The following is a 23,130-nucleotide window of genomic DNA, read 5'->3' on the forward strand; positions in this document are numbered from 1 at the left end:
TTGCACCATTTTGATTTCCAGGAAATTAAACAAAGTGATGATGTATGTGTAATATAAGAAGGTGTTTTGTGTTTGTGTGTCATTGAGTAAATTCTTTGGACAGTGCCTTTAGATTTTGTTATTGAATGAAAAGTTTCTTTTCCCAAATTTAACTAGTTTTAGCATGTTCTTCCAAATATCTTGTTACTTTTTATATGTATTATACCAAAAAGGGTTTTACAGAGGTATGACATGCATATTTTGTTTCTACAATTACATTGTCTACAAGCTCATTGCTGACTTTGTCCAGCTTTATTGCATTTAACATCAAATTCATATTGTGATGCAAACTATATAAAACATCTTAAGAAGTGATGACAAAATTATTTGGATTTTATAACCTGTTTAATCTCTGGAGCATGTCTGAACTCTCTATATTATTATTCCTGTCTTATTTAAATTGCTTATTTTGTGTACTTGTACTTGCATTGATTTCTACACAGTAAAATTATATTTTCATAAATTAAAAGCCACTGAGCTGCACATCTTACGCATTTGTAGCGATACAAATTATTTCATAACAGTGTGAAATGATTGTTGAAATCCAATATGTTGTGTGTGTTAACATTTAATGGACCTTGTGATATTTTCAATAGTGCTTACATTGTTTACAAGATAAACTTACTGTAAGCATTTCATTAAAGTTAAATTGCTAGGAAATTTTCTTTTTTTGTTTTTTATTACAGGCTGCAACTTAAAGATTTTTAACAATCAAGAATTTGCTGCTCTTCTTGCACAGTCTGTGAATCAAGGCTTTGAAGCAGTATACCAGCTAACAAGGATGTGCACTATTAGAATGAGCTTTGTCAAAGGATGGGGTGCAGAATACAGGTGTGCTTTAGAGTCATTTTCCTTGAGCAATAAATAAAGGCACTTTTGTGTTTGGGTATTTTTCAATTTTCTCATCTTTCTAGTTAGCCAATAAAAGGTGTCATTTTGCTTGGCTTTTCTCTACATTCATAATGGCTAACACGGTACAACACCCTAGTACTACAGATAGACTTCTTTAAAATTCAATTCTCTGTCTTAAAATAACAATGATTGGACTACATCTTGTTGGTGCAGTTACTATTGCAAAGCCATTGTCAGTAATGTGGGAGTTTATTTTTAACATGGAATGTGTGTGTGGTTATATTATATACTGTATACAGTGCATCCGGAAAGTATTCACACCGCATCACTTTTTCCACATTTTGTTATGTTACAGCCTTATTCCAATATGGATTAAATTCATTTTTTTCCCTCAGAATTCTACACACAACACCCCATAATGACAATGTGAAAAAAGTTTACTTAAGGTTTTTGCAAATTTATTAAAAAATAAAAAAACTGAGAAATCCCATGTATGTAAGTATTCACAGCCTTTGCTCAATACTTTGTCGATGAACCTTTGGCAGCAATTATAGCCAAGTCTTGTTGAATATGATGCCACAAGCTTGGCACACCTATCCTTGGCCAGTTTCGCCCATTCCTCTTTGCAGCACCTCTCAAGCTCCATCAGGTTGGATGGGAAACGTTGGTGCACAGCCATTTTAAGATCTCTCCAGAGATGTTCAATTGGATTCAAGTCTGGGCTCTGGCTGGGCCACTCAAGGACATTAATAGAGTTGTCCTGAAGCCACTCCTTTGATATCCTGGCTGTGTGCTTAGGGTCGTTGTCCTGCTGAAAGATGAACCGTCGCCCCAGTCTGAGGTCAAAACCTGCTCCAGAGTACTCTTCATCCAGGATATCTCTGTACATTGCTGCAGTCATCTTTCCCTTTATCCTGACTAGTCTCCCAGTCCCTGCCACTGAAAAACATCCCCACAGCATGATGCTGCCACCACCATGCTTCACTGTAGGGATGGTATTGGCCTGGTGATGAGCGGTGCCTGGTTTCCTCCAAACGTGACTCCTGGCATTCACACCAAAGAGTTCAGTCTTTGTCTCATCAGACCAGAGAGTTTTCTTTCTCATGGTCTGAGAGTCCTTCAGGTGGAAAACTCTAGGCAGGCTGCCATGTGCCTTTTACTAAGGAGTAGCTTCCGTCAGGCCACTCTACCATACAGGCCTGATTGGTGGATTGCTGCAGAGATGGTTGTCCTTCTGGAAGGTTCTCCTCTCTCCACAGAGGACCTCTGGAGCTCTGACAGAGTGACCATCGGGTTCGTGGTCACCTCCCTGACTAAGGCCCTTCTCCCCCGATCGATCAGTTTAGATGGCTGGCCAGCTCTAGGAATAGTCCTGGTGGTTTTGAACTTCTTTCACTTACGGATGATGGATGATACTGTGCTCATTGGGACCTTCAAAGTAGCAGAAATTTTTCTGTAACCTTCCCCAGATTTGTATATCCCCAGAGAATATCTTGAAACATCAAGAATCTGACTGTCAAGTAAAATGAAGTTATACAGACAGTGTTGGTTGGGGAAAATGACAAGGTCATTCTACTGAATGTAATGTGGGAAACTGTGTATGGGGCACTTTTGGAAACCTCTTGACCTTCATTAACTCAAAAGTATGGATTGAAAATGGATTCTCTTTAGTAGGGAAATATCAAGTATATAAGAGAATTTAACTGGTATAATGAAAAAGTATATATCCTGCTTTAAAATAAAAGAAAAATATCCTCTTTGTGCAGCTCACTGATACATTTGGTGGACTATAACTCTCCAACATGATGTTGCATTATGTGCGTTCTTTCCACTACTATCACCCTCCTCCCAAAGTGCACTAAACTCTTTGTTTTTACTAGTGCTTTTTCAAATAACTGCCTTGCCTGTCGATACCGGGTTATATCCAAGTTCCTCTTGTATTGGCAACAGGTAAGGTATTAATTAGAGTAGATAAACTTTATTGATGCCAATGTCGATTAGCACGTGCAGTTAAGAATTTCAGTGGATTTTGAACACTTAACAATCCTATAATTCTTGCTTTCAAAAAGATGCAAATATATAAACAAATGAGTAATCTTTTTATTGTTTAAATAAAGGTGGCAAAAGTAGAGAATTTCACTTTTATTAAGCTAAAGTACTTGAGCTGTTCAGAAGCTTCAGGACCTCGTTGTTAATGTCAATGTACACTCAACATAAAACCTAGAAAAATTCAGAGAAGATACAAAACTGAAATATGGGCATACTAGATAAACATTTTCCAATGACATTTGCATTAGTAAAAGGAAGCTAAATCGGAAAGTAATGTTTCTGCACATGAATCTGCGTACTGTAGAGCACAGCTTCTACTGCTCGTGGAATAATCTGGTCGTCTTTTAAAATAATGTCTTTTTCTTCAGCTACCAGAATCCCTAAAGTTTTAGATCACACCAGAAATTTGCAAATTAAGCGAGTAAACGAGTATTCAGTTAAGTTTAAAATATAATGGGCCATTAATTATATGTAGTTTAAAATGCCCATTTTCGGTAGTAATTCTTAGGTACTGGTGTTTACTAGTTTAAGACTATCAGTTTCCCCTTTAAAACCTGGAATGTTCTTAACATTTTCTGTTTAAAGTAGGTGTTTTTAATTACATGTTACAAACACACTAACAGTTAAGAGTATCTTATTGCTTTTGCTTAGTTTCATACTTTTTTTTTTTTTTCCATTTTTCAGACGTCAGACTGTGACAAGCACTCCTTGCTGGATTGAACTACACCTGAATGGACCTTTGCAGTGGTTGGATAAAGTATTGACACAAATGGGATCCCCATCTGTCCGCTGTTCAAGCATGTCCTAAAACTCAACTCTGGACTGGAAGACATGTATTGGAGTCTGAATAATAGACAACCTGTTTTTTCATAGTACTTGTTGGTGACCCCTACAGACTTTTTCACTGTTAAAACAGACAAAAAGGCACTTGATGTCCCATCAGCTTTATGCACCTTGTTTAATTCTGTCTCCAAATCCCTAATATTAAATGTATTAGTCAGTAGAATTCGGATATCTTGAATGTGGAATTGATAATCAGGGCAATTCTAGAAGACTTTGTAATACTTGGCATAGCACTGCAAGAAAGTGTTTTGTTTTGGTTTTTTTTTGGTTGTTTTTTTTTTGGTTTTTTTTTCCCTTTTTTAACACAGCACAACTCTTAAATCATGTAATAGCAAAGAGCAGCCATCTTAGTTCATGATCCCTGAAAGCAATTTTGTTTTTTTACTTTTGCATTCAAAGTTTCCCTTCAAATGCACTTTGCATATTTCCAATAAGTGCTAAATTTGAGGAAAACAAATACAAAATGTATTCCATTTTGGGTGTAAATACCATTTTGACTAGATACTACAATTTTGTAATTTAATAATTCGTAAACTTTTCACTTTTAGTACAGTTCTTTTTATTATAATGAAGGTAAAGGCCACTTCCTCCTTCTAAATAAGTAGCATATAAAGAAAAAGAATAAAAGATAAAGGTAAGATTTATTAATTAAAAAAAAAAACAAAATCTGAAGTCCTTAGTGCTTTGATACCATTTGCTTAAGTTTTTTTTGTTTTTGTGGGTTTTTTGTTTTTCTTCCTTTTCCCATCATCATGTCAACTGCCACAAACATAGAATTGGTCAAGTATATTTGTTCGTGGACGTTTTAATGCAGTGATGCAACAGAACGTCTTAAAGTTTAAATAAATGCCTTTGACTGGAGCCTTTATTCAACAACATAATATAATAAAGAATAGTGTTTTTTAAAATATTTGGCATGCTGCCTTGTCAAGTAGAATACTGCATAATTGTGATATTGTAATCAACATGAATTATTTGTTTAGATCCTTAATTTTCACAATGAAATTGTTGGAAAGCCTAAGACAAAGGGTCTACACAAGGTATTCCTCCCTTCTGCAGAAAAGGGAGTTCTTGTAACTTGTTTAATGATGGAAACATACACACTTATGTAAAATTACTAATGACTGTGATCTTGCTGTCTGTCATTATTTTTCCTATTGTGGCAGTAGCAAGATTTTTAAATGTTTTTTTCATTGTTAATTTCTTTCTTATTACACTAGCAATTGTACTTTGTAAGTGCAACTAGTGATTAGCTTTGACAACAAAAACGTGGCCAGTGTTATAGCTTTGAATCTGTAACGGCTGTATAGAGGCCAAACGAAAGGGTTGTATTTGCCATAAAGATGTGTGCGGAAGTGATACCAAATAGTGATGAAAAATTGGCCAGACATTTTTTTTTTATTATTATTTTTTGGCAAAGCAGTCAAATGTTTGAGCTTGTTTTACCTGAAGAAAATTTGGCGTTGGTAGAACATGTGAACTAGAGACAATAAGCTTCAAGCGTGTTGCATATGCAGACTACATAAATACACTAATAAAGGTTTTAATTCTGATAATAGTGGTGGTCATTTTTACTGGTATCTTTTTGATTTTCATTTTAAGAGTGTGTGTGTGTGTGTTTGTAAATTTTGTTCCATTTAGTAGAATATTTAACAATGCCTCCACTGCTACCTTTGGTATCTTTTCACTTGTTTTCTTGAATCTTGCATTTTCTAGTAACATTAATAACCTCTGAGAGAAAGCTGGCACTTATGCAGACATCAGCAGGCACAGGACAGAACAGCACCCAGGGCTACTAGTTAATTAAAGAGCAGTCTCTCTTGTAATTGGGAAGTATAGAAAATTCCAATCAGCTGGTCATAGGTAATCAAGCTGTGATCCAAGAGCCAGAATTTGGTAACAGAATGTGCATATACATTAGTAGAATTGCTGAAAATAGTACCCTAAGTTCTTGTCTATAAGCCGGACTCATGTATTAGCCGGAGACCAAAAATCATACGAATTTTTAAAATAAAATCGTATCATAGATAAGCCGGACTCATGGATAAGACGAACATACTATAACCTATAACTAATAGAAGGGAGGGAGGTCAGTGGTCTCACTCGCGCCCATTTAATTTCTTTAAGGGGGGAGAGAGTGTGAGATATTGCCGTCTCTCTCACTCCCCGCATGGCGCGGTTGGAGCGGCCGGAGCGCGTTCTTTCTGCTCTGGGCGTCGCCGAGTCAACACGAGCGCGTAGCGGTCATTTAAATTGTGATTTTATATGTAAGCATATTTAAATATATATCGCGGATTTCTGCGGACAATGGGTCTTTTAATTTCTGGTACATGCTTCCTCAGTTGGTTTGCCCAGTTGATTTCATACAAGGGACGCTATTGGCAGATGGCTGAGAAGCTAGATTGCTTACTTTTCTGTCAATCTTGCGCTGACTATCTGTGATCCTGACGTATGGGGATTGAGCAGGGGGGCTGTTTGCACACCTAGACGATACAGACGCTCGTCTAAAAATGCTGAAAGATTATCTTCACGTTGCTATCTTTTGTAAAGCTGATTCCTGAAAAGACATGCTGCACAGTGCTTCGCATACTTAAAAGCTCGAAGGGCACGTATTGATTTTTGACTGAAAAACAAACTCTCCCTCTCTTTGTCTGCTCCTGACGGAGGGGGTGTGAGCTGCCGCCTTCAACAGCTTTGTGCCGCGGTGCTTCGCATACTTAAAAGCCAAACAGACATATTGATTTGTTTCTTCCTTTGAAGAGGAAGATATGTTTGCATTCTTTTAATTGTGAGACTGAACTGTCATCTGTCTTGTCATGGAGCACAGTTTAAACTTTTGAAAGAGACAAATGTTTGTTTGCAGTGTTTGAATAACGTTCCTGTCTCTCTACAACCTCCTGTGTTTCTGCGCAAATCTGTGACTCAAGCATGACAATATAAAAATAACCATATAAACATATGGTTTCTACTTCGCGGATATTCTTATTTCGCGGGTGGCTCTGGAACGCAACCCCCGCGATGGATGTATAAGCCGGACTTATGTATAAGCCGATATTCTATTTTTTCATTTTCATAACTTTTTTCCTTAGATAAGCCGCGGCTTATTGACAAGAACTTAGGGTAATCATTTCTGTAGTCCAGAAATATATTTTAAATAGTTTAATAGTTTGACCATCCTAAAATTTGCCAGCTGCCATACCACATGCACTTCAGAACAAGTACTCCACCTGAGCATGTTTGGGCCTGGCCAGTACTTGGATTGGAGACCAACTAGGAAAAGCTTGGGTTACTGCTGGAAGAGGTGATAGCAAGCAGAGCGAACCTACCCTGTGGTCTGAATGTAGATCCCAATGCCCCGGTGCAATAATGTACACTAACAGTATGCTGTAAAAATAGCACTGTCCTTTAGATGAAACATGAAGTCGAAGTTCTGAAGATATTCCTGGGCATCCTTCATAAAGAGTAGGGTGTATCCTGGCTGAATTGCCCAGAACGGCCTGGTCATTTTGGCCCGATTGATCAGCTCCTTTCTCTAATTGGCTAAGTTTCATTCTCTCTCACCTTTCACTACCTAATATCTAACGTGCTGAGCATTCTGGCACAAAATGACTGCAGTCAAATCCTCTATGTGGAGGTTGCACATTAGTGGTGATTGAAGTGGCTCCCCACTCACAATGGAGAGTACCTGAGGGGAGTTCTATATAAATGTAAATATTAAATTCATTAAAATGAATTGGAATCGATTCCATATTAGGAGAAGCCACTTAGAACCCTGTCTCTTATTCTTTTGCTCTTTTTGGGCTTTCTGATGTAGTGTCTATTAAACTTTTTTAAGTTCAGGTGGATGTTTCATTTTAGGGTTGAACTGTTGTTTAGTGACAACATTGTTCATCCATTCATGTGATTAATTTTTTTCTGGTCAATAATTATCACAATGAAGGTTTGATTAGACACATTGTCTAAATGATGCTGAATGTTTTATTTTTATTTCTGGTAAGAAGTCCATGATTTCTAAGCATCTTTTAACCAGAAGTTCTACCATAGGTGGAGAAGGAAGACCATATACCTTGTGATTATCTTGGCTGTTTTATAAACTTTTTACTTTGTTTAATTAATGCCCTTTGATGTCATTTTCCAAACTGACCCCTGAAAATTACAACCTTAACAGTAGTATTCAAGCCATAATTTCTCTTGTCCATAACCTTGTATAGACAATGAACTTGCAAACCAATTTTTGTGAAGCATTTTCACAAAAATATTTTTTTTCCTGTTCCCTCACACCAAGTTATGGCAGTAATTAATTAAGTTATAATTTTTGCCACTCTTCCCCCATCTGAGAATTCAGCAGTTTAATGAGTTAAAAGCCCGATTACTTACGCAATTACTTTCCTGAAGTAAACAAAGTCACTTTAGAGTTGTCAGTAACAGTTGAATCTTAAGGTTAACATCTGTCCGTCTTATTCCATGGATAGGAGCATGGAAGAAGAAAATCACAGAAGGAAAAATAAAATTAGTAATTATTTAGATAGATAGATACTTTATTAATCCCAGGGGGAAATTCACATACTCCAGCAGCAAAAATATATTAAATTAAAGAGTAATAAAAAAAATGCAGGTAAAAAACAGACAATAACTTGAATAATGTTCAACGTTTACCTGTATTTGTAATGATTGACAAGCTTTTGTTTTTAAACAAATTCACCAAAATAAAAGGACATGTGTTTGTGTATCTGTGTGCCCATCTAGAGCTGTGCATCTGTATTGTGCTATTTTGTATGGAATTCATATAAGCAGTGCTAATGTTAATGATGCACAATGTGTTGGACAGAAAAATGCAATCCATTTGAATTAGTACATGCACTTCAAAATACATTCTGCTTTAAACATTACCTCTTAATCTGCTGATGTCCATGTTGATTTCTTAGATTTCAACACGCCTAAAATGGGTAGCACAGCTAGTAAGTAATATTGCAGTATCTATAGCTGAACCTGTTGCTCTTACTTGGGGTATATTTGAATAAAGTAGTGTTTTTTTTTCTCCCTTACTCAAGCAGGCAGTGCCAACATTTTTGGCCTCACATCCAAGTGTTCAGCATCCTGCAGTAGCTTTATTCATCCTTGTAATTTTCTTGTAGTTGTAATGTACACTTCAGAATGTATAGTTTGATACGTTCTGTTACGGTTTGGAAAACGAAAACTTAAAGCTTTGCATCTTTTGAGGAGGATTTTGCATTCGACATTAAGTGGAAGCCAATGTACTAATATAGGAACAGACTTTTTGGGTCAAACTTACTGATTTTGAGTAATGAGTAGTGCAGCAGTACTTTAAACTAGCTGTAAGCTACAAAAAAATTTGAGTAGCCTGTAGACAAATAATTGCAGTAATCAATTATGCTTGAGTTTTACTTAAACATATTTTTACCCAAAATGCTAGAAGCACACTAATCTTCCTGAATTGTAGTTATAAAAAGCTGAAGGACAGATTAGTGCCAGACAGCACCCCAGTTGCATCTAAATACGTATTCATACACTGTAAATTTAAACAGTACCTTGTTACTGTCTGTACAAAGGGTGTCTGTCACACTTTATTCCTTTTGGGTCGCAGATTTTCATTCCAGTCACGTTCATTATTGAATTATATTTCATTGTTATCAGTATAACTATAGTGCCTCACTGTGACCGCCAAGTCAGAAGTTCTTTCTTTTTAAAATTTTCCTTCCTTTTTAGCCATTCTGGTGTGTGTGTGTGTGTGTATACATATTCCATCCATCCATTATCCAACCCGCTATATCCTAACTACACGGTCACAGGAGTCTGCTGGAGCCAATCCTAGCCAACACAGGGCGCAAGGCAGGAAACAAACCCCGGGCAAGGTGCCAGCACACCGTAGGTGTATACTTATTTATATGTCTATGTATTTATTTATTTAAAGAGTTTCTGTTAAAAAAAAATCCCATTGGGGGCAAATAAAGTTCTATCTATTAGTATCAAGTTACTAATGATAATGAAATATATGAATGTGTCTTGATTTTTAATTAAATTGGATTTTAATTGTTTGCTTTTTTACCTTAAATAGCAACCAAAACAATAATGAGGTACCACGTGAGCCAACAGATGACCATGCTAACTTAAACACAAGTGCAAGTAGGATCTTTCATATGATGTCTTATCTCAATCAGATATCTGAAAACAAAAATGTGAAGGTCTGAGAAATATTGATCGTTTCTGGTCCACAAAAATAATTTGGATGGAGAGCTCCGGGGAAATAAAAGAAAATCCGTTTTGAAAATGACAATTGTGGTAGAGTGACAGCATTAACAAGCCATAGAATTAAATAACGGACTATGTTTGCAGCTATTTGATAGTTTAATTGGAATAAAAGCGGTGCCTCTCCAGGACTGTTTTGGACCCTTGAGTTTGCTGGTTATCTGTTGGCTTGCTTTGCATTTCTTTGTTTGGCTGCTTATTGAGTTAAAAAAAAAAAAAAAGTTAATTACAATTAAAGGAGGTATGTTAAATTAGCATCAGTAACTGGTTTCTAATTAAGAAGAGAGACTGGAATGAAACTATACATTACCTGTGACTTTGACACCCCTGCTCCATTATATTCCTTCCAATTTATACTTGTTTTTTTGTGCTTTTAAAGACAAGTGGCTATTTCTCATTCATTGATCAGCCAATTCAGTTCTGGAGGGCTGTAGTGGTTGTAGGACAGGGGTCCTTAATCACGGTCCTGGAGAGCTGCAGTGGCTGCAGGTTTTTGCTCCAACCCAATAACTTAGCAAGAATCACTTATTACTCAAGTGATACTTCTGCTTCATTTTAGTCATCTCACTCATTAAAAATTTGAACCCTTATTGCTTATTTTAGTCTTAAACAGCTGTATTCTTGGTTTTTAATTGTTCCTAATTAGCAATCGCTTGCAAATGACAAAAGAGACCAGCATGTCTCCATTTAGCTTGTTACCATTTGCACCTCTGTGTGTATTTATCATGCACTATTGGGTTTAATTAAATACTTGGAAGGAAAGTGAACAGAAAAAAGTGAAGGACTGAGAATTACTCCATTTTAGCCTTCCAATCATTTGGATGATATCCTTAGAAAGGGGAAGAAAATCTAGGATATGAGAATGACCTGAAATAGCAGAGTTAAAACACTAACAAGCCATGAAATTAAATTATTGGCAAGAATTGCTTTCTAATTAAGCAACTGGGTTAGAACAAAAACCTGCAGCCCTCCAGGACTGTGATTGAGGACCCCTGCTGTAGGGTTTTGTTCCAGCTCAGTTTGCTTAATTGGAACCCAGTCCTTGCCAATAACAGATGTTATTTAATTTGGACTTGTTAAGGTTTTCATTCTGCCCTGTCAAGTCATCTTTATGTTGTAGGCGTTTTTTCCCTTTTCCAAGAATATCATATGAATGATTTGTAGCCTGAAGCAGATGAGTAATTCTTAGTCCTCCACTTTTTCTTTTCAGTTTCCTCTAAAGTTTTACTAAAGCTGATAGTTTATGATGAATACACACTGGTGTAACTGGAAATAAACACAAAACTGCTCCTTTCTTTGTCATTTGCATCTTTTTTGCATGTAAGGAGCTATTATTATTATTATTATTATTGTATATTATTATTGTGAATTTCCCCTTGGGATTAATAAAGTATATCTATCTATCTATCTATCTATCTATCTATCTATCTATCTATCTATCTATCTATCTATCTATCTATCTATTAAAGCAGTGAATATATCTGTTAGACTCAAATAAGCAAGTAAGGGTGGGGAATCTTAATTCATGAGACAACTAAAGGCCATGTTCTATTTTATGACTTTCTACAATGTTTTTTTTCAGGACTTGTGGTATTTGGTGACATACTTCCTTAAATCAAATCATCTACTGTGACCTACCCAGTGACTCACCCTGTGTAGGCCAAGGTGGGCATTTCCCATTCTGCTAGTCTTCACCAGGTCTGTCAAGACAGCATAATTAACTGTGATGTAGAAGTCCAGCTTCATTTTCCCACTTTCCAAAGCAAGCAACTGAACTCCAGAGTCGAGGTGACATCTTTGCAGAAGCCCCTTCTGACCAAAAATTTAAAAACGTACAATTGAGTCCCAACAAAGAGCTATAATTCAGTTAGTGGCAGCTGTGATCATGTCCCTATTAAAATGCACTGATTGTGTAACTGGAAGTGATTTTAATCCAATTATGAGAGGTTACGCATTCTTTCTAAAACTAGCTGCATTCCTCATATGGGGAATCTCTCTTGGAACGCTCGCTGAAATGAGCTCCTGTACTGCCTAAAACGTAAAAGCTGATAAGCAGCTCTCTGTTTGAGAGCTGAATGTTGAGATCCACAGTGCCATGTCACGCTGTGTTCCAGAGCTGAGCCCAGTCTGAGGAGACAGAGAAGCAGCCATTATTTCATGGAGGAAACTTCAGCATCTAAACTGTAGTGCCAGGAAGAGTAATGTTTTTCCCCGCGAAGTTGCAGACAACGCAATAAAAAGCCTAGCTGAGAAAAGCGCAGCACACCATGAACAAAGGACCATGTCACAAAAGAGAGAGCGCACTCCAATGCAAGAAGAATCCTCCACTTTCACCCAGAGCAACAACAACTTTGCACGACGTCAAACATCAACCTTAAAGACTTCGTATTGTGAAATTGTTTGTGTGCCAAGATTCAGAACTCTAAACAGTCCGCCTCTTCTTTGTTGCATGTTTTTCTGTAATGCGTCCTGCCTTATAAGTTAACTAGCAGGAGTACCCGGCGTTGCCCGGGAATCTGTAACTGGTGAATTTCCCAAATGAAAGAAACAGAACATAGAAATAGAACAAACAGTTTTCTGATTCACATTTTATTGTAAGTTCGTCCACTTTGTATTGTGTCTGCTGTGGCGTTTGAGACGCCCTTGAAATAGACTTTTCTCTGGCATCTGAAGTGGACCGTGGAATTGTACGTCTTTTTTTCGGTGGCATGGGTATATTCGCGTAAAGCAGGAGAATTATAATGTGGTACATGGTATTATGTACGGAATATGCATCACAGTGAGATGAATTTACTTTATTTACACTACGTCGGAAAGCGAACAAATCATAGACATATATAGATAGATGCCGCATTCACTGTGTTGCCCAGCCGACACGATACGTCAGCGCATCCGCCCTATTGCGAGTGGTAAAAGTGCCATTTAAACTAATACACGTAAACGTGGAATCTGGGTTTTCTGATGAAAAAACAATAACGTTTAAAACGGTATCGTTTACATACAACAGATTTTGGCGAATCGTTTTAAATGTAATTATTTATATCCATTTATACACTAATAAAGGCAATTATTAAATAATACTAATAATAATAATTATTATTAAATTATTCCTCCCATGGGCGGCACGATGGCGCAGTGGTAGCGCTGCTGCCTCGCAGTAAGGAGACCCAGGTTCGCTTCCCGGGTCCTCCCTGCGTGGAGTTTGCATGTTCTCCCCGTGTCTGTGTGGGTTTCCTCCGGGTGCTCCGGTTTCCTCCCACAGTCCAAAGACATGCAGGTTAGGTCGATTGCCGATTTTAAATTGGCCCTAGTGTGTTGCTTTGTGTGTGTGTCCTGCGGTGGGTTGGCGCCCTGCCCAGGATTGGTTCCCTGCCTTGTGCCCTGTGTTGGCTGGGATTAGCTCCAGCAGACCCCCGTGACCCTGTGTTCGAATTCAGCGGGTTGGAAAATGGATGGATGGATATTCCTCCCATATAAGTAACATTTCGCGGACGGTCTTCTTCCATCTTCGAAACTTTTCTAGACTTCATCCTGTTCTTACGCAACAGTACTGAAGTATTGATTAATCACCTCACATATAGATTACTGTAATGCTATTCTATCTGGAATCCTAGAAAAACTTATCCATCGCTTATAACTTCTTCAAAATTCTGCTGCTGTGTCCATGTTTGCTACGTTATGTTCAAACTACAGAGGCAGAGTCCCATTGCATGGTTCTAACTTGAATTGAGTCGAGGTATTGACGCGAACACCATACATACGAATACTATCAAATTATATATAAGAATATGTGAGGGTAAATCAAAAAGTAAAGGCAATTTGAAAATTTCATGGTAACCATTACGGACAGAAGCTGATGCAATACAACAGGTTTTGCAGTGGGTTATGGGTAGTTCAACCACAGTGCAGCACTCTGCCATCAGTCTTGTTGAAGCCAAGGTCAAACAAACATGGATGCTCCACTGCGGGATTACAGCATTTGTTAAACCACACGCCTCAGTGACATTTCTTTGGGAAGAGGAAGTGAAAGTGCTGAAATTAACTGAGGGATGTTGGCTTAGTATGGTAGTGAAAACAGCAGGACTCAGCAAAAGGTTTATGAATGGGTAGAAAGGTTTGAAGCAGGAAGAACAAGTGCAACAGATGAAGATTGTTCTGGTCAACCATCAACATGGTGATTACCTTCTTCAGAGACTAACAGGTTATGTTGTCCACTATTACTGCACATTTGGGTGTCAGTTATGGATCTTCACATGCCATAGTGCGTAATGACTTGAGGTGCCATAATGTTTGTGCAGTATGGTTACACACAGCTTACTGATCTGCACCAGCCAACATCTTGCAGTGAAGAATTTTAGCAGGTTTCACTCCCTTTGCCCAAAGAAGTCTCCCTATGTCAGGTTGTTCAGCAATTCAACAATGGTGCAGTCCCGCAGCAGAGCGTCCATATTCATTTGATCTTGGCTCCAAAAAAGATTAACAGCAGAGCATGTCCAAACTACCCCAGAAGTCATTGCAAACATGTTGTGTCAGCTTATTTCCGTTGTGGTTATTGCTATTTGTCAAATTGTCTTAACTTTTTTATTAACCCATGTATATTTGCAGTTATCATATTTCTAAAATTCTTGGGTTTATCAATAAATTGTAATACTCTTGTTTTGTAAAAGTGTCATGTTTGAGTTTCATTGATAATAGTCTAAGGCTGAAGAGACAGGTATGGTAAATAACGTTAGAGACTTAGTAGATTAATTTAATTAATTCCTGGCATTGCCATATGCAAGACTGATAATTAATTAACCAAGTGAACTTTTCCTCCTTTTCATACAACTCCAGTTAGTGCTTGACTTGCTCCAACAAAATCAAACGGGATTGATTTTTGTCTTTAGTTGTAGAGATGGGCTCTGTGTGCAGGAGAACTGACCACCAATGAATGCTCATCTGTAAGTGCGTACAGTGCATGTTATGTAATGAATGAAGAATTGTTTGGACCTCACAAATAGAAAAGAAACTCTTTTATCTGATGTCTTGTGTTTTACATGCCAAATCAGAAAAAAAAAAATATATATATATATAATATATATACAGGTGCTGGTCATAAAATTAGAATATCATGACAAAGTTGATTTATTTCAGTATTTCCATTTAAAAAGTGAAACTTGTATATTAGATTCATTCATTACACACAGACTGATGTATTTCAAATGTTTATTTCTTTTAATGTTGATGATTATAACTGACAACTAATGAAAGTCCCAAATTCAGTATCTCGGAAAATTAGAATATCAATTAAGACCAATGCAAAAAAAGGATTTTTAGAAATGTTGGCCAACTGAAAGGTATGAACATGAAAAGTATGAGCATGTACAGCACTCAATATTTAGTTGGGGCTCCTTTGGCCTGGATTACTGCAGCAATGCGGCGTGGCATGGAGTCGATCAGTCTGTGGCACTGCTCAGGTGTTATGAGAGCCCATGTTGCTCTGATAGTGGCCTTCAGCTCTTCTGAATTGTTGGGTCTGGCGTATTGCATCTTCCTCTTCACAATACCCCATAGATTTTCTATGGGGTTAAGGTCAGGCGAGTTTGCTGGCCAATCAAGAACAGGGATACCATGGTCCTTAAACCAGGTACTGGTAGCTTTGGCACTGTGTGCAGGTGCCAGGTCCTGTTGGAAAATGAAATCTGTATCTCCATAAAGTTCGTCAGCAGCAGGAAGCATGAAGTGCTCTAAAACTTCCTGGTAGACGGCTGCGTTGACCTTGGACCTCAGAAAACACAATGGACCAACACCAGCAGATGACATGGCACCCCAAACCATCACTGACTGTGGAAACTTTACACTGGACCTCACGCAACGTGGATTCTGTGCCTCTCCTCTCTTCCTCCAGACTCTGGGACCTTGATTTCCAAAGGAGATGCAAAATTTACTTTCATCAGAGAACATAACTTTGAGCCACTCAGCAGCAGTCCAAAGGCGAGACGCTTCTGACGCTGTCTCTTGTTCAAGAGTGGCTTGACACAAGGAATGCGACAGCTGAAACCCATGTCTTGCATACGTCTGTGCGTGGTGGTTCTTGAAGCACTGACTCCAGCTGCAGTCCACTCTTTGTGAATCTCCCCCACATTTTTGAATGGGTTTTGTTTCCCAATCCTCTCCAGGGTGCGGTTATCCCTATTGCTTGTCCACTTTTTTCTACCACATCTTGTCCTTCCCTTCGCCTCTCTATTAATGTGCTTGGACACAGAGCTCTGTGGACAGCCAGCCTCTTTAGCAATGACCTTTTGTGTCTTGCCCTCCTTGTGTGAGGTGTCAATGGTCGTCTTTTGGACAACTGTCTAGTCAGCAGTCTTCCCCATGATTGTGTAGCCTACAGAACTCGACTGAGAGACCATTTAAAGGCTTTTGCAGGTGTTTTGAGTTAATTAGCTGATTAGAGTGTGGCACCAGGTGTCTTCAATATTGAACCTTTTCACAATATTCTAATTTTCCGAGATACTGAATTTGGGACTTTCATTAGTTGTCAGTTATAATCATCAACATTAAAAGAAATAAACATTTGAAATACATCAGTCTGTGTGTAATGAATGAATCTAATATACAAGTTTCACTTTTTGAATGGAATTACTGAAATAAATTAACTTTGTCATGATATTCTAATTTTATGACCATGTGCGAAATTATGGCTGAACTCGTCGTGCTTGCTAACCCTTTGTATGACCCCAGCTTCATTAAGCAGCACGCTATTGGCTGACAGGAAAAGAAGGGGCAAGCAAGCTTGTACTGTAACTAGTTTGTCAATAGGGTTTAGGTCTGGAGACATGGTTGGCCAGTCCAGCACCTTTACCCTCAGTTTCTTTAGCAAGACAGTGGTCGTCTTGGAGGTGTGTTTGGGGTCGCTATCATGTTGGAATACTGTACCCCCTCACGTTTTTTGTAAATATTTTATTATATCTTTTCATAGGACAACACTGAAAATATGACACTTTGATACATTGTAAAGTAGTCCATGTACAGCTTGTATCATAGTGTAAATTTGTTGTCCCCTCAAATTACATCTTGCCTGAAGAAGGGGCCTGAGTTGCCTCGAAAGCTTGCATATTGTAATCTTTTTAGTTAGCCAATAAAAGGTGTCATTTTGCTTGGCTTTTCTCTACATTCATAATGGCTGACACGGTACAACACCCTAGTACTGCTGTCCCCTCAAAATAACTCCACACACATCCATTAATGTATAAACCGCTGGCAACAAAAGTGAGTACACCCGTTAAGTGAAAAATGTCCAAATTGTGCCCAATTAGCCTTTTTCCCTCCCTGGTGTCATGTGACTCGTTAGTGTTACAAGGTCTCAGGTGTGTTACATTTGGTGTTCTCGCTCTCGCACTCTCTTACTGGTCACTGGAAGTTCATGGCAAAGAACTCTCTGAGGATCTGAAAACAAGAATTTTTGCTCTACCTAAAGATGGCCTCGGCTATAAGAAGATTGCCAGTACCCTGAAACTGTGCTGCAGTATGGTGGCCAAGACCATACAGTGGTTTAACGGGACAGATTCCACTCAGAACAGGCCTCGCCATGGTCGACCAAAGAAGTTGAGTGCCCGTGCTCAACGTCATATCCACAGGTTGTCTTTTGAAAACAGACGTATGAGTGCTGCCAGCATTGCTGCAGAGGTTGAAGGGGTGGGGGGGGTCAGCCTATCAGTGCTCAGACCATACGCCCACCGTACACTGCATCAAATTGGTCTGCATGGCCGTCGTCCCAGAAGGAAGCCTCTTCTAAAGATGATACACAAGAAAGCCTGCAAACAGTTTGCTGAAGACAAGCAGACTAAGGACTTGGATTACTGGAACCACGTCCTGTGGTCTGATGAGACCAAGATAAACTTATTTGGTTCAGATGGTGTCAAGCGTGTGTGGTGGCAACCAAGTGAGGAGTACAAAGACAAGTGTGTCTTGCCTACAGTCAAGCATGGTGGTGGGAGTGTCATGGTTTGGGGCTGCATGAGTGCACTGGGGAGCTACACTTCATTGAGGGCACCATGAATGCCAACAGGTTCTGCGACATACTGAAGCAGTGCATGAACCCCTCCCTGGGCCGCATGGTAGTATTCCAACATGATAACGACCCCAAACACACCTCCAAGACGACCACTGCCTTGCTAAAGAAACTGAGGGTAAAGGTGCTGGACTGGCCAAGCATGTCTCCAGACCTAAACCCTATTGAGCATTTGTGGGGCATCCTGAAACAGAAGGTGGAGGAGCGCAAGGTCTCTCGCATCCACCAGCTCTGTGATGTCGTCATAGAGGAGTGGAAGAGGATTCCAGTGGCAACCTGTGAAGCTCGTGTGAACTCCATGCCCAAGAGAGTTAAGGCAGTGCTGGAAAATAATGGTGGCCACACAAAATATTGACACTTTGGGCACAATTTGGACGTTTTTCACTTAGGGGTGTACTCACTTTTGTTGCCAGTGGTTTAGACATCAATGGCTGTGTGTTGAGTTATTTTGAGGGGACAGCAAATTTACACAAGCTGTACACGGACTACTTTACATTGTATCAAAGTGTCATATCTGCAGTGTTATCCCATGAAAAGATATAATAAAATATTTATAAAAATGTGAGGGGTGTACTCACTTTTGTGATATACAGTAGATATAATTTTTGTTTTCCCTAGAGACCAGGTGATGAGATAGCAACTTCAGTCTGCAAATCAGACATGTACCCAATGACTTCAAATAAAGCATAAACATGCTGTTAAATCAGTAATTGACTTATCATTAAAAAAGAAAAATTGGGTTGGAGGAAAAACCTGCGGCTGCTGCACACCTCCAGGGCCGACTCTGCAAGCCACTGATTAAATTCATTGAAACAATCGAGCTGAAGCTACCATACATATAAGCCCATCTTTATTATGTCTGAATTAAAGATAAGGCCGAATATCATATGCATATGGGTGAAAGTGAATTTCTTGTATTCAGATGATGTCCTTCAGGCACAGTACATGCTTCCACTATCTTATCTGCAAAACGTAATGATGGGGTCCTGTGATCCGGGTATACTGCTGCTAAATTAAGCTCTGTACTCCGGACTTTTAGTTTTTAGGAGCTCAATGCAATTCTCAAGTCAGTGGACGTGCAACAATGCAGTCGGGTGTGTCAAAAGCTGCACTTAAATCTGACAGCATAACTAAGTTTTCTGCTCCCAGAAGACATTAAAAACCTCATTAACAACAAAAAGTCGCATTGTTTCTGTGCTATGAGCACCGTAAAAGCCAGAATGAGACTTTTGGGATAGGTTGTAAAAGTTAAGGCTGGGCTGAAGCTTAATTGTTTTTTGTCCTAAGAATTTAAGGTAGAAATATTTGTGCATAGTCTTTTGTATAAATGTTACTGAAAAGAATCTCATCAAGACCCAAAAAATAATTATTCATTGTATATACCAGCGTTTCTCAACCTTTTAAGTATTCGCGACCCGAGTTTTTCGTTTTAAGTTTTAATCGCGCCCCCCTAACGTTTTTTTAAAAGGAGCCCACTAATACCAATTTGTTCTTTTTTAATTAATGATATATTATAGATGCATATTTTATTATCTGCGGTGGGTTGGCACCCTGCCCAGGATTGGTTCCCTGCCTTGTGCCCTGTGTTGGCTGGGATTGGCTCCAGCAGACCCCCGTGACCCTGTGTTCGGATTCAGCGGGTTGGAAAATGGATGGATGGATATTTTATTATACCTACTTAACTTTTATCAACATTTATCTAACTGTATTTTTCTAGTATCAGAATGTAGTTTAAGTTAATTTGTTTTGGTTTCAATAGATGTATTTCATTCTTGTTTTTCTTTTTTTCACATCTTTGCGCCCCCCCTAAGGGGGCCCGCCCCACAGATTGAGAACCACTGGTATATACGCTGTGCCAATGGCTCAGAATCTGTGCCTGTCCGAAATAAAATGGAATTATAAAGTTACAAATGTATGCTGCAAGTACAATGGTTTGAGTTTTTGGTAACTTTCTTGGGTTTGAGGTGTAGGTGGTCTTTTTCACCGAAGAAATCAAAGGTTGAATTACCTGGACCTGCTAAGGCAGTGCACTCTGCAGTATGAAAGTCAGAAGTTCGGAAAGTGAAAAAGGATTCAGAAATCTTGAGGACAAGTCATTGCCGTATCGGTGTTAGGGAAATACCACTCACCGAGACCACCATTATAAATGTCTCCAAGGTGGATGTCCTTTATTACAACAAGCTTGAGAGGAGCTTACCATGTGTTTAGTTCAGCTCAGTGTGACAAGACTGGAGGGTTAGGGTTGCAACCTTAAATAAGTTTGGTTAATTTTAAGAAACACATTTGTATACTGATTGGTGCAAACCATCTGTAGCACACCTAAATCATTTGTTTATCCAAAGGTCTCAAAACAGTTTAGCAAATATCTGTACCTAAGTAGTGCTTTTTATGTATGATAACACCAATGATATCCATCCATCCATCCATTTTCCAACCTGCTGAATCCGAACACAGGGTCACGGGGGTCTGCCGGAGCCTGTCCCAGCCAACACAGGGCACGAGGCAGGAACCAATCCTGGGCAGGGTGCCAACCCACCGCAGACCAATAATATCTTTATCTCTAAAACTGTTCTAAATAGTGTCTTTATATGTTAGCACATCCTGTATAGTGCCTTTCTTTATCTACCCATCTCTCTTACTTGTGCCTTTCTTTATCTGTGATCTGTCCCATATACTGTACAGGGTTGTCCAGATCTAATTATGCAACTGTTTGACTGACAACGGTCTCCCCAACATTTTGGAATGCAGGGCAGGTGCTGCCATCTATCGGCAACAAAAAGAATTTTAAGTGAAATCTCTATGTGATTACTCACAGTGCTGTGAATTCTCTATGTAATAACCTGAATAAGTTATAGCGTAATGAAAATTGCATAATTAGATGTGGACCACTCTATAGTTTCGTTTCAGTTTTTCTGTCCTGTATATCAACTTTCAGTCACCACCTATTTGTCTTATATCAGGGGTCGCCAAGTCACCACCGTGGCTACAGGTTTTCATTCTAACCCTTTTGTTTTTAATGAGTGCCCTGTTTGTGCTGCTCATTAACTTCTTGTGAATTCATCCATCCATCCATTTTCCAACCCGCTGAATCCGAACACAGGGTCACGGGGGTCTGCTGGAGCCAACCCCAGCCAACACAGGGCACAAGGCAGGAACCAATCCCGGGCAAGGTGCCAACGCACCGCAGGACACACACAAACACACCCACACACCAAGCACACACTAGGGCCAATTTAGAATCGCCAATCCACCTAACCTGCATGTCTTTGGACTGTGGGAGGAAACCCACGCAGACACGGGGAGAACATGCAAACTCCACGCAGGGAGGACCCGGGAAACGAACCCAGGTCCCCAGGTCTCCCAACTGCGAGACAGCAGCGCTACCCACTGCGCCACCGTGCCGCCCTCTTGTGAATTCATTTTAACTGAATTGCTTTGTTAAGATTTGTTCCCCTGAATTTCTTCATCGATCCTTTTTAATTGCTTCATTTCTTTCCTTAAATGGAACCCAAATGAAGTATGAAATATGAAGTAAGGGAGCCAACAGAAGACCAACTAAATCAGGGACTCAAACTCCAACCAACTGCTTAACCCACTCTCACTCTCACCTCGGAGTACTGCACCCTACACACATCCTTCTGCTGATACCAGCATAGGAGAGACATCCCCACCCATAATTACAACAGCGCAGGTGAGCAGAGAGCTGAGGAGACTTCGTGCCAGCAAAGCAGCGGGTCCAGATGGAGTATCGCCACGACTGCTGAAGGTCTGTGCATCGGAGCTGGGGGGTCCTCTACAGCGCATCTTCAACCTGAGCCTGGAACAGGGGAGAGTCCCGAGGCTTTGGAAAACATCTTGTATCACCCCAGTCCCAAAGGTATCACGTCCTAGTGAGCTGAATGACTTTCGGCCTGTTGCTCTGACATCTCATGTGATGTAGACCATGAAGAGGCTGCTGCTTCACCACCTTAGGCCACAGGTTCAACACACCCTTGACCCTCTGCAGTTTGCATATCAGGAGAAGGTGGAAGCGGAGGATGCCATCATCTATATGCTACACCGATCACTCTGCCACTTGGACAGAGGCAGTGGTGCTGTAAGAATTATGTTTCTAGACTTCTCTAGCACCTTCAACACAATCCAACCTCTGCTCCTTAGGGACAAGCTGATAGAGATGGGATTAGATTCATACCTAGTGACATGGATCGTGGACTATCTTACAGACAGACCTCAGTATGTGCGTCTTGGGAACTGCAATTCTGACATTGTGGTCAGCAACACAGGAGCGCCACAATGGACTGTACTTTCTCCGGTCCTGTTCAGCCTATATACATCGGACTTCCAATACAACTCGGAGTCCTGCCATGTGCAAAAGTTCACTGATGACACTGCTATCGTGGGCTGCATCAGGAATGGGCAGGAGGAGGAGGAGTATAGGGACCTAATCAATGACTTTGTTAAATGGTGCGACTCAAACCACCTACACCTGAACACCAGCAAAACCAAGGAGCTGGTGGTGGATTTTAGGAGGCCTAGACCCCTCATGGACCCCGTGATCATCAAAGGTGACTGTGTGCAGATGGTGCAGACATATAAATATCTGTGAGTGCAGCTGGATGATAAATTAGACTGGACTGCTAATACTGATGCTCTGTGTAAGAAAGGACAGAGCTGGTTATACTTCCTTAGAAGGCTGGCGTCCTTCAAAATCTGCAATAAGATGCTGCAGATGTTCTATCAGACAGTTGTGGCGAGCGCCCTCTTCTACGCGGTGGTGTGCTGGGGAGGCAGCATTAAGAGGAAAGACGCCTCACGCCTGGACAAACTGGTGAGGAAGGCAAGCTCTATTGTTGGCATGGAGCTGGACAGTTTAACATCTGTGGCAGAGCGAAGGGCGCTCAGCAGACTCCTATCAATTATGGAGAATCCACTGCATCCACTAAATAATGTCATCTCCAGACAGAAGAGCAGCTTCAGCGACAGACTGCTGTCACTGTCCTGCTCCACTGACAGATTGAGGAGATCGT

At 39.8% G+C, this 23,130-nt stretch overlaps 2 protein-coding genes across 3 annotated transcripts in view; both read left to right on the forward strand.

The window, feature by feature from the left end:
- The window catches only part of smad2 (SMAD family member 2), a 102,384-nt gene extending 97,045 nt beyond the window's left edge, over positions 1 to 5,339 (forward strand). For both annotated transcript variants that reach the window (XM_028805022.2, XM_028805021.2), the window contains 2 exons: positions 726 to 870; positions 3,625 to 5,339. In XM_028805022.2, coding sequence (XP_028660855.1) covers positions 726 to 870; positions 3,625 to 3,748 — 269 coding nt within the window. In that variant the 3' untranslated portion in view covers positions 3,749 to 5,339. The remainder of the gene's footprint in view (positions 1 to 725; positions 871 to 3,624) is intronic.
- Positions 1 to 23,130, forward strand: part of LOC127528794 (uncharacterized) — a 254,061-nt gene that overhangs the window by 174,709 nt on the left and 56,222 nt on the right. The window lies entirely within an intron of this gene.

The sequence above is a fragment of the Erpetoichthys calabaricus genome, chromosome 7, assembly GCF_900747795.2.
Source record: "Erpetoichthys calabaricus chromosome 7, fErpCal1.3, whole genome shotgun sequence".
In the NCBI taxonomy this organism is placed as follows: Eukaryota; Metazoa; Chordata; class Cladistia; order Polypteriformes; family Polypteridae; genus Erpetoichthys; species Erpetoichthys calabaricus.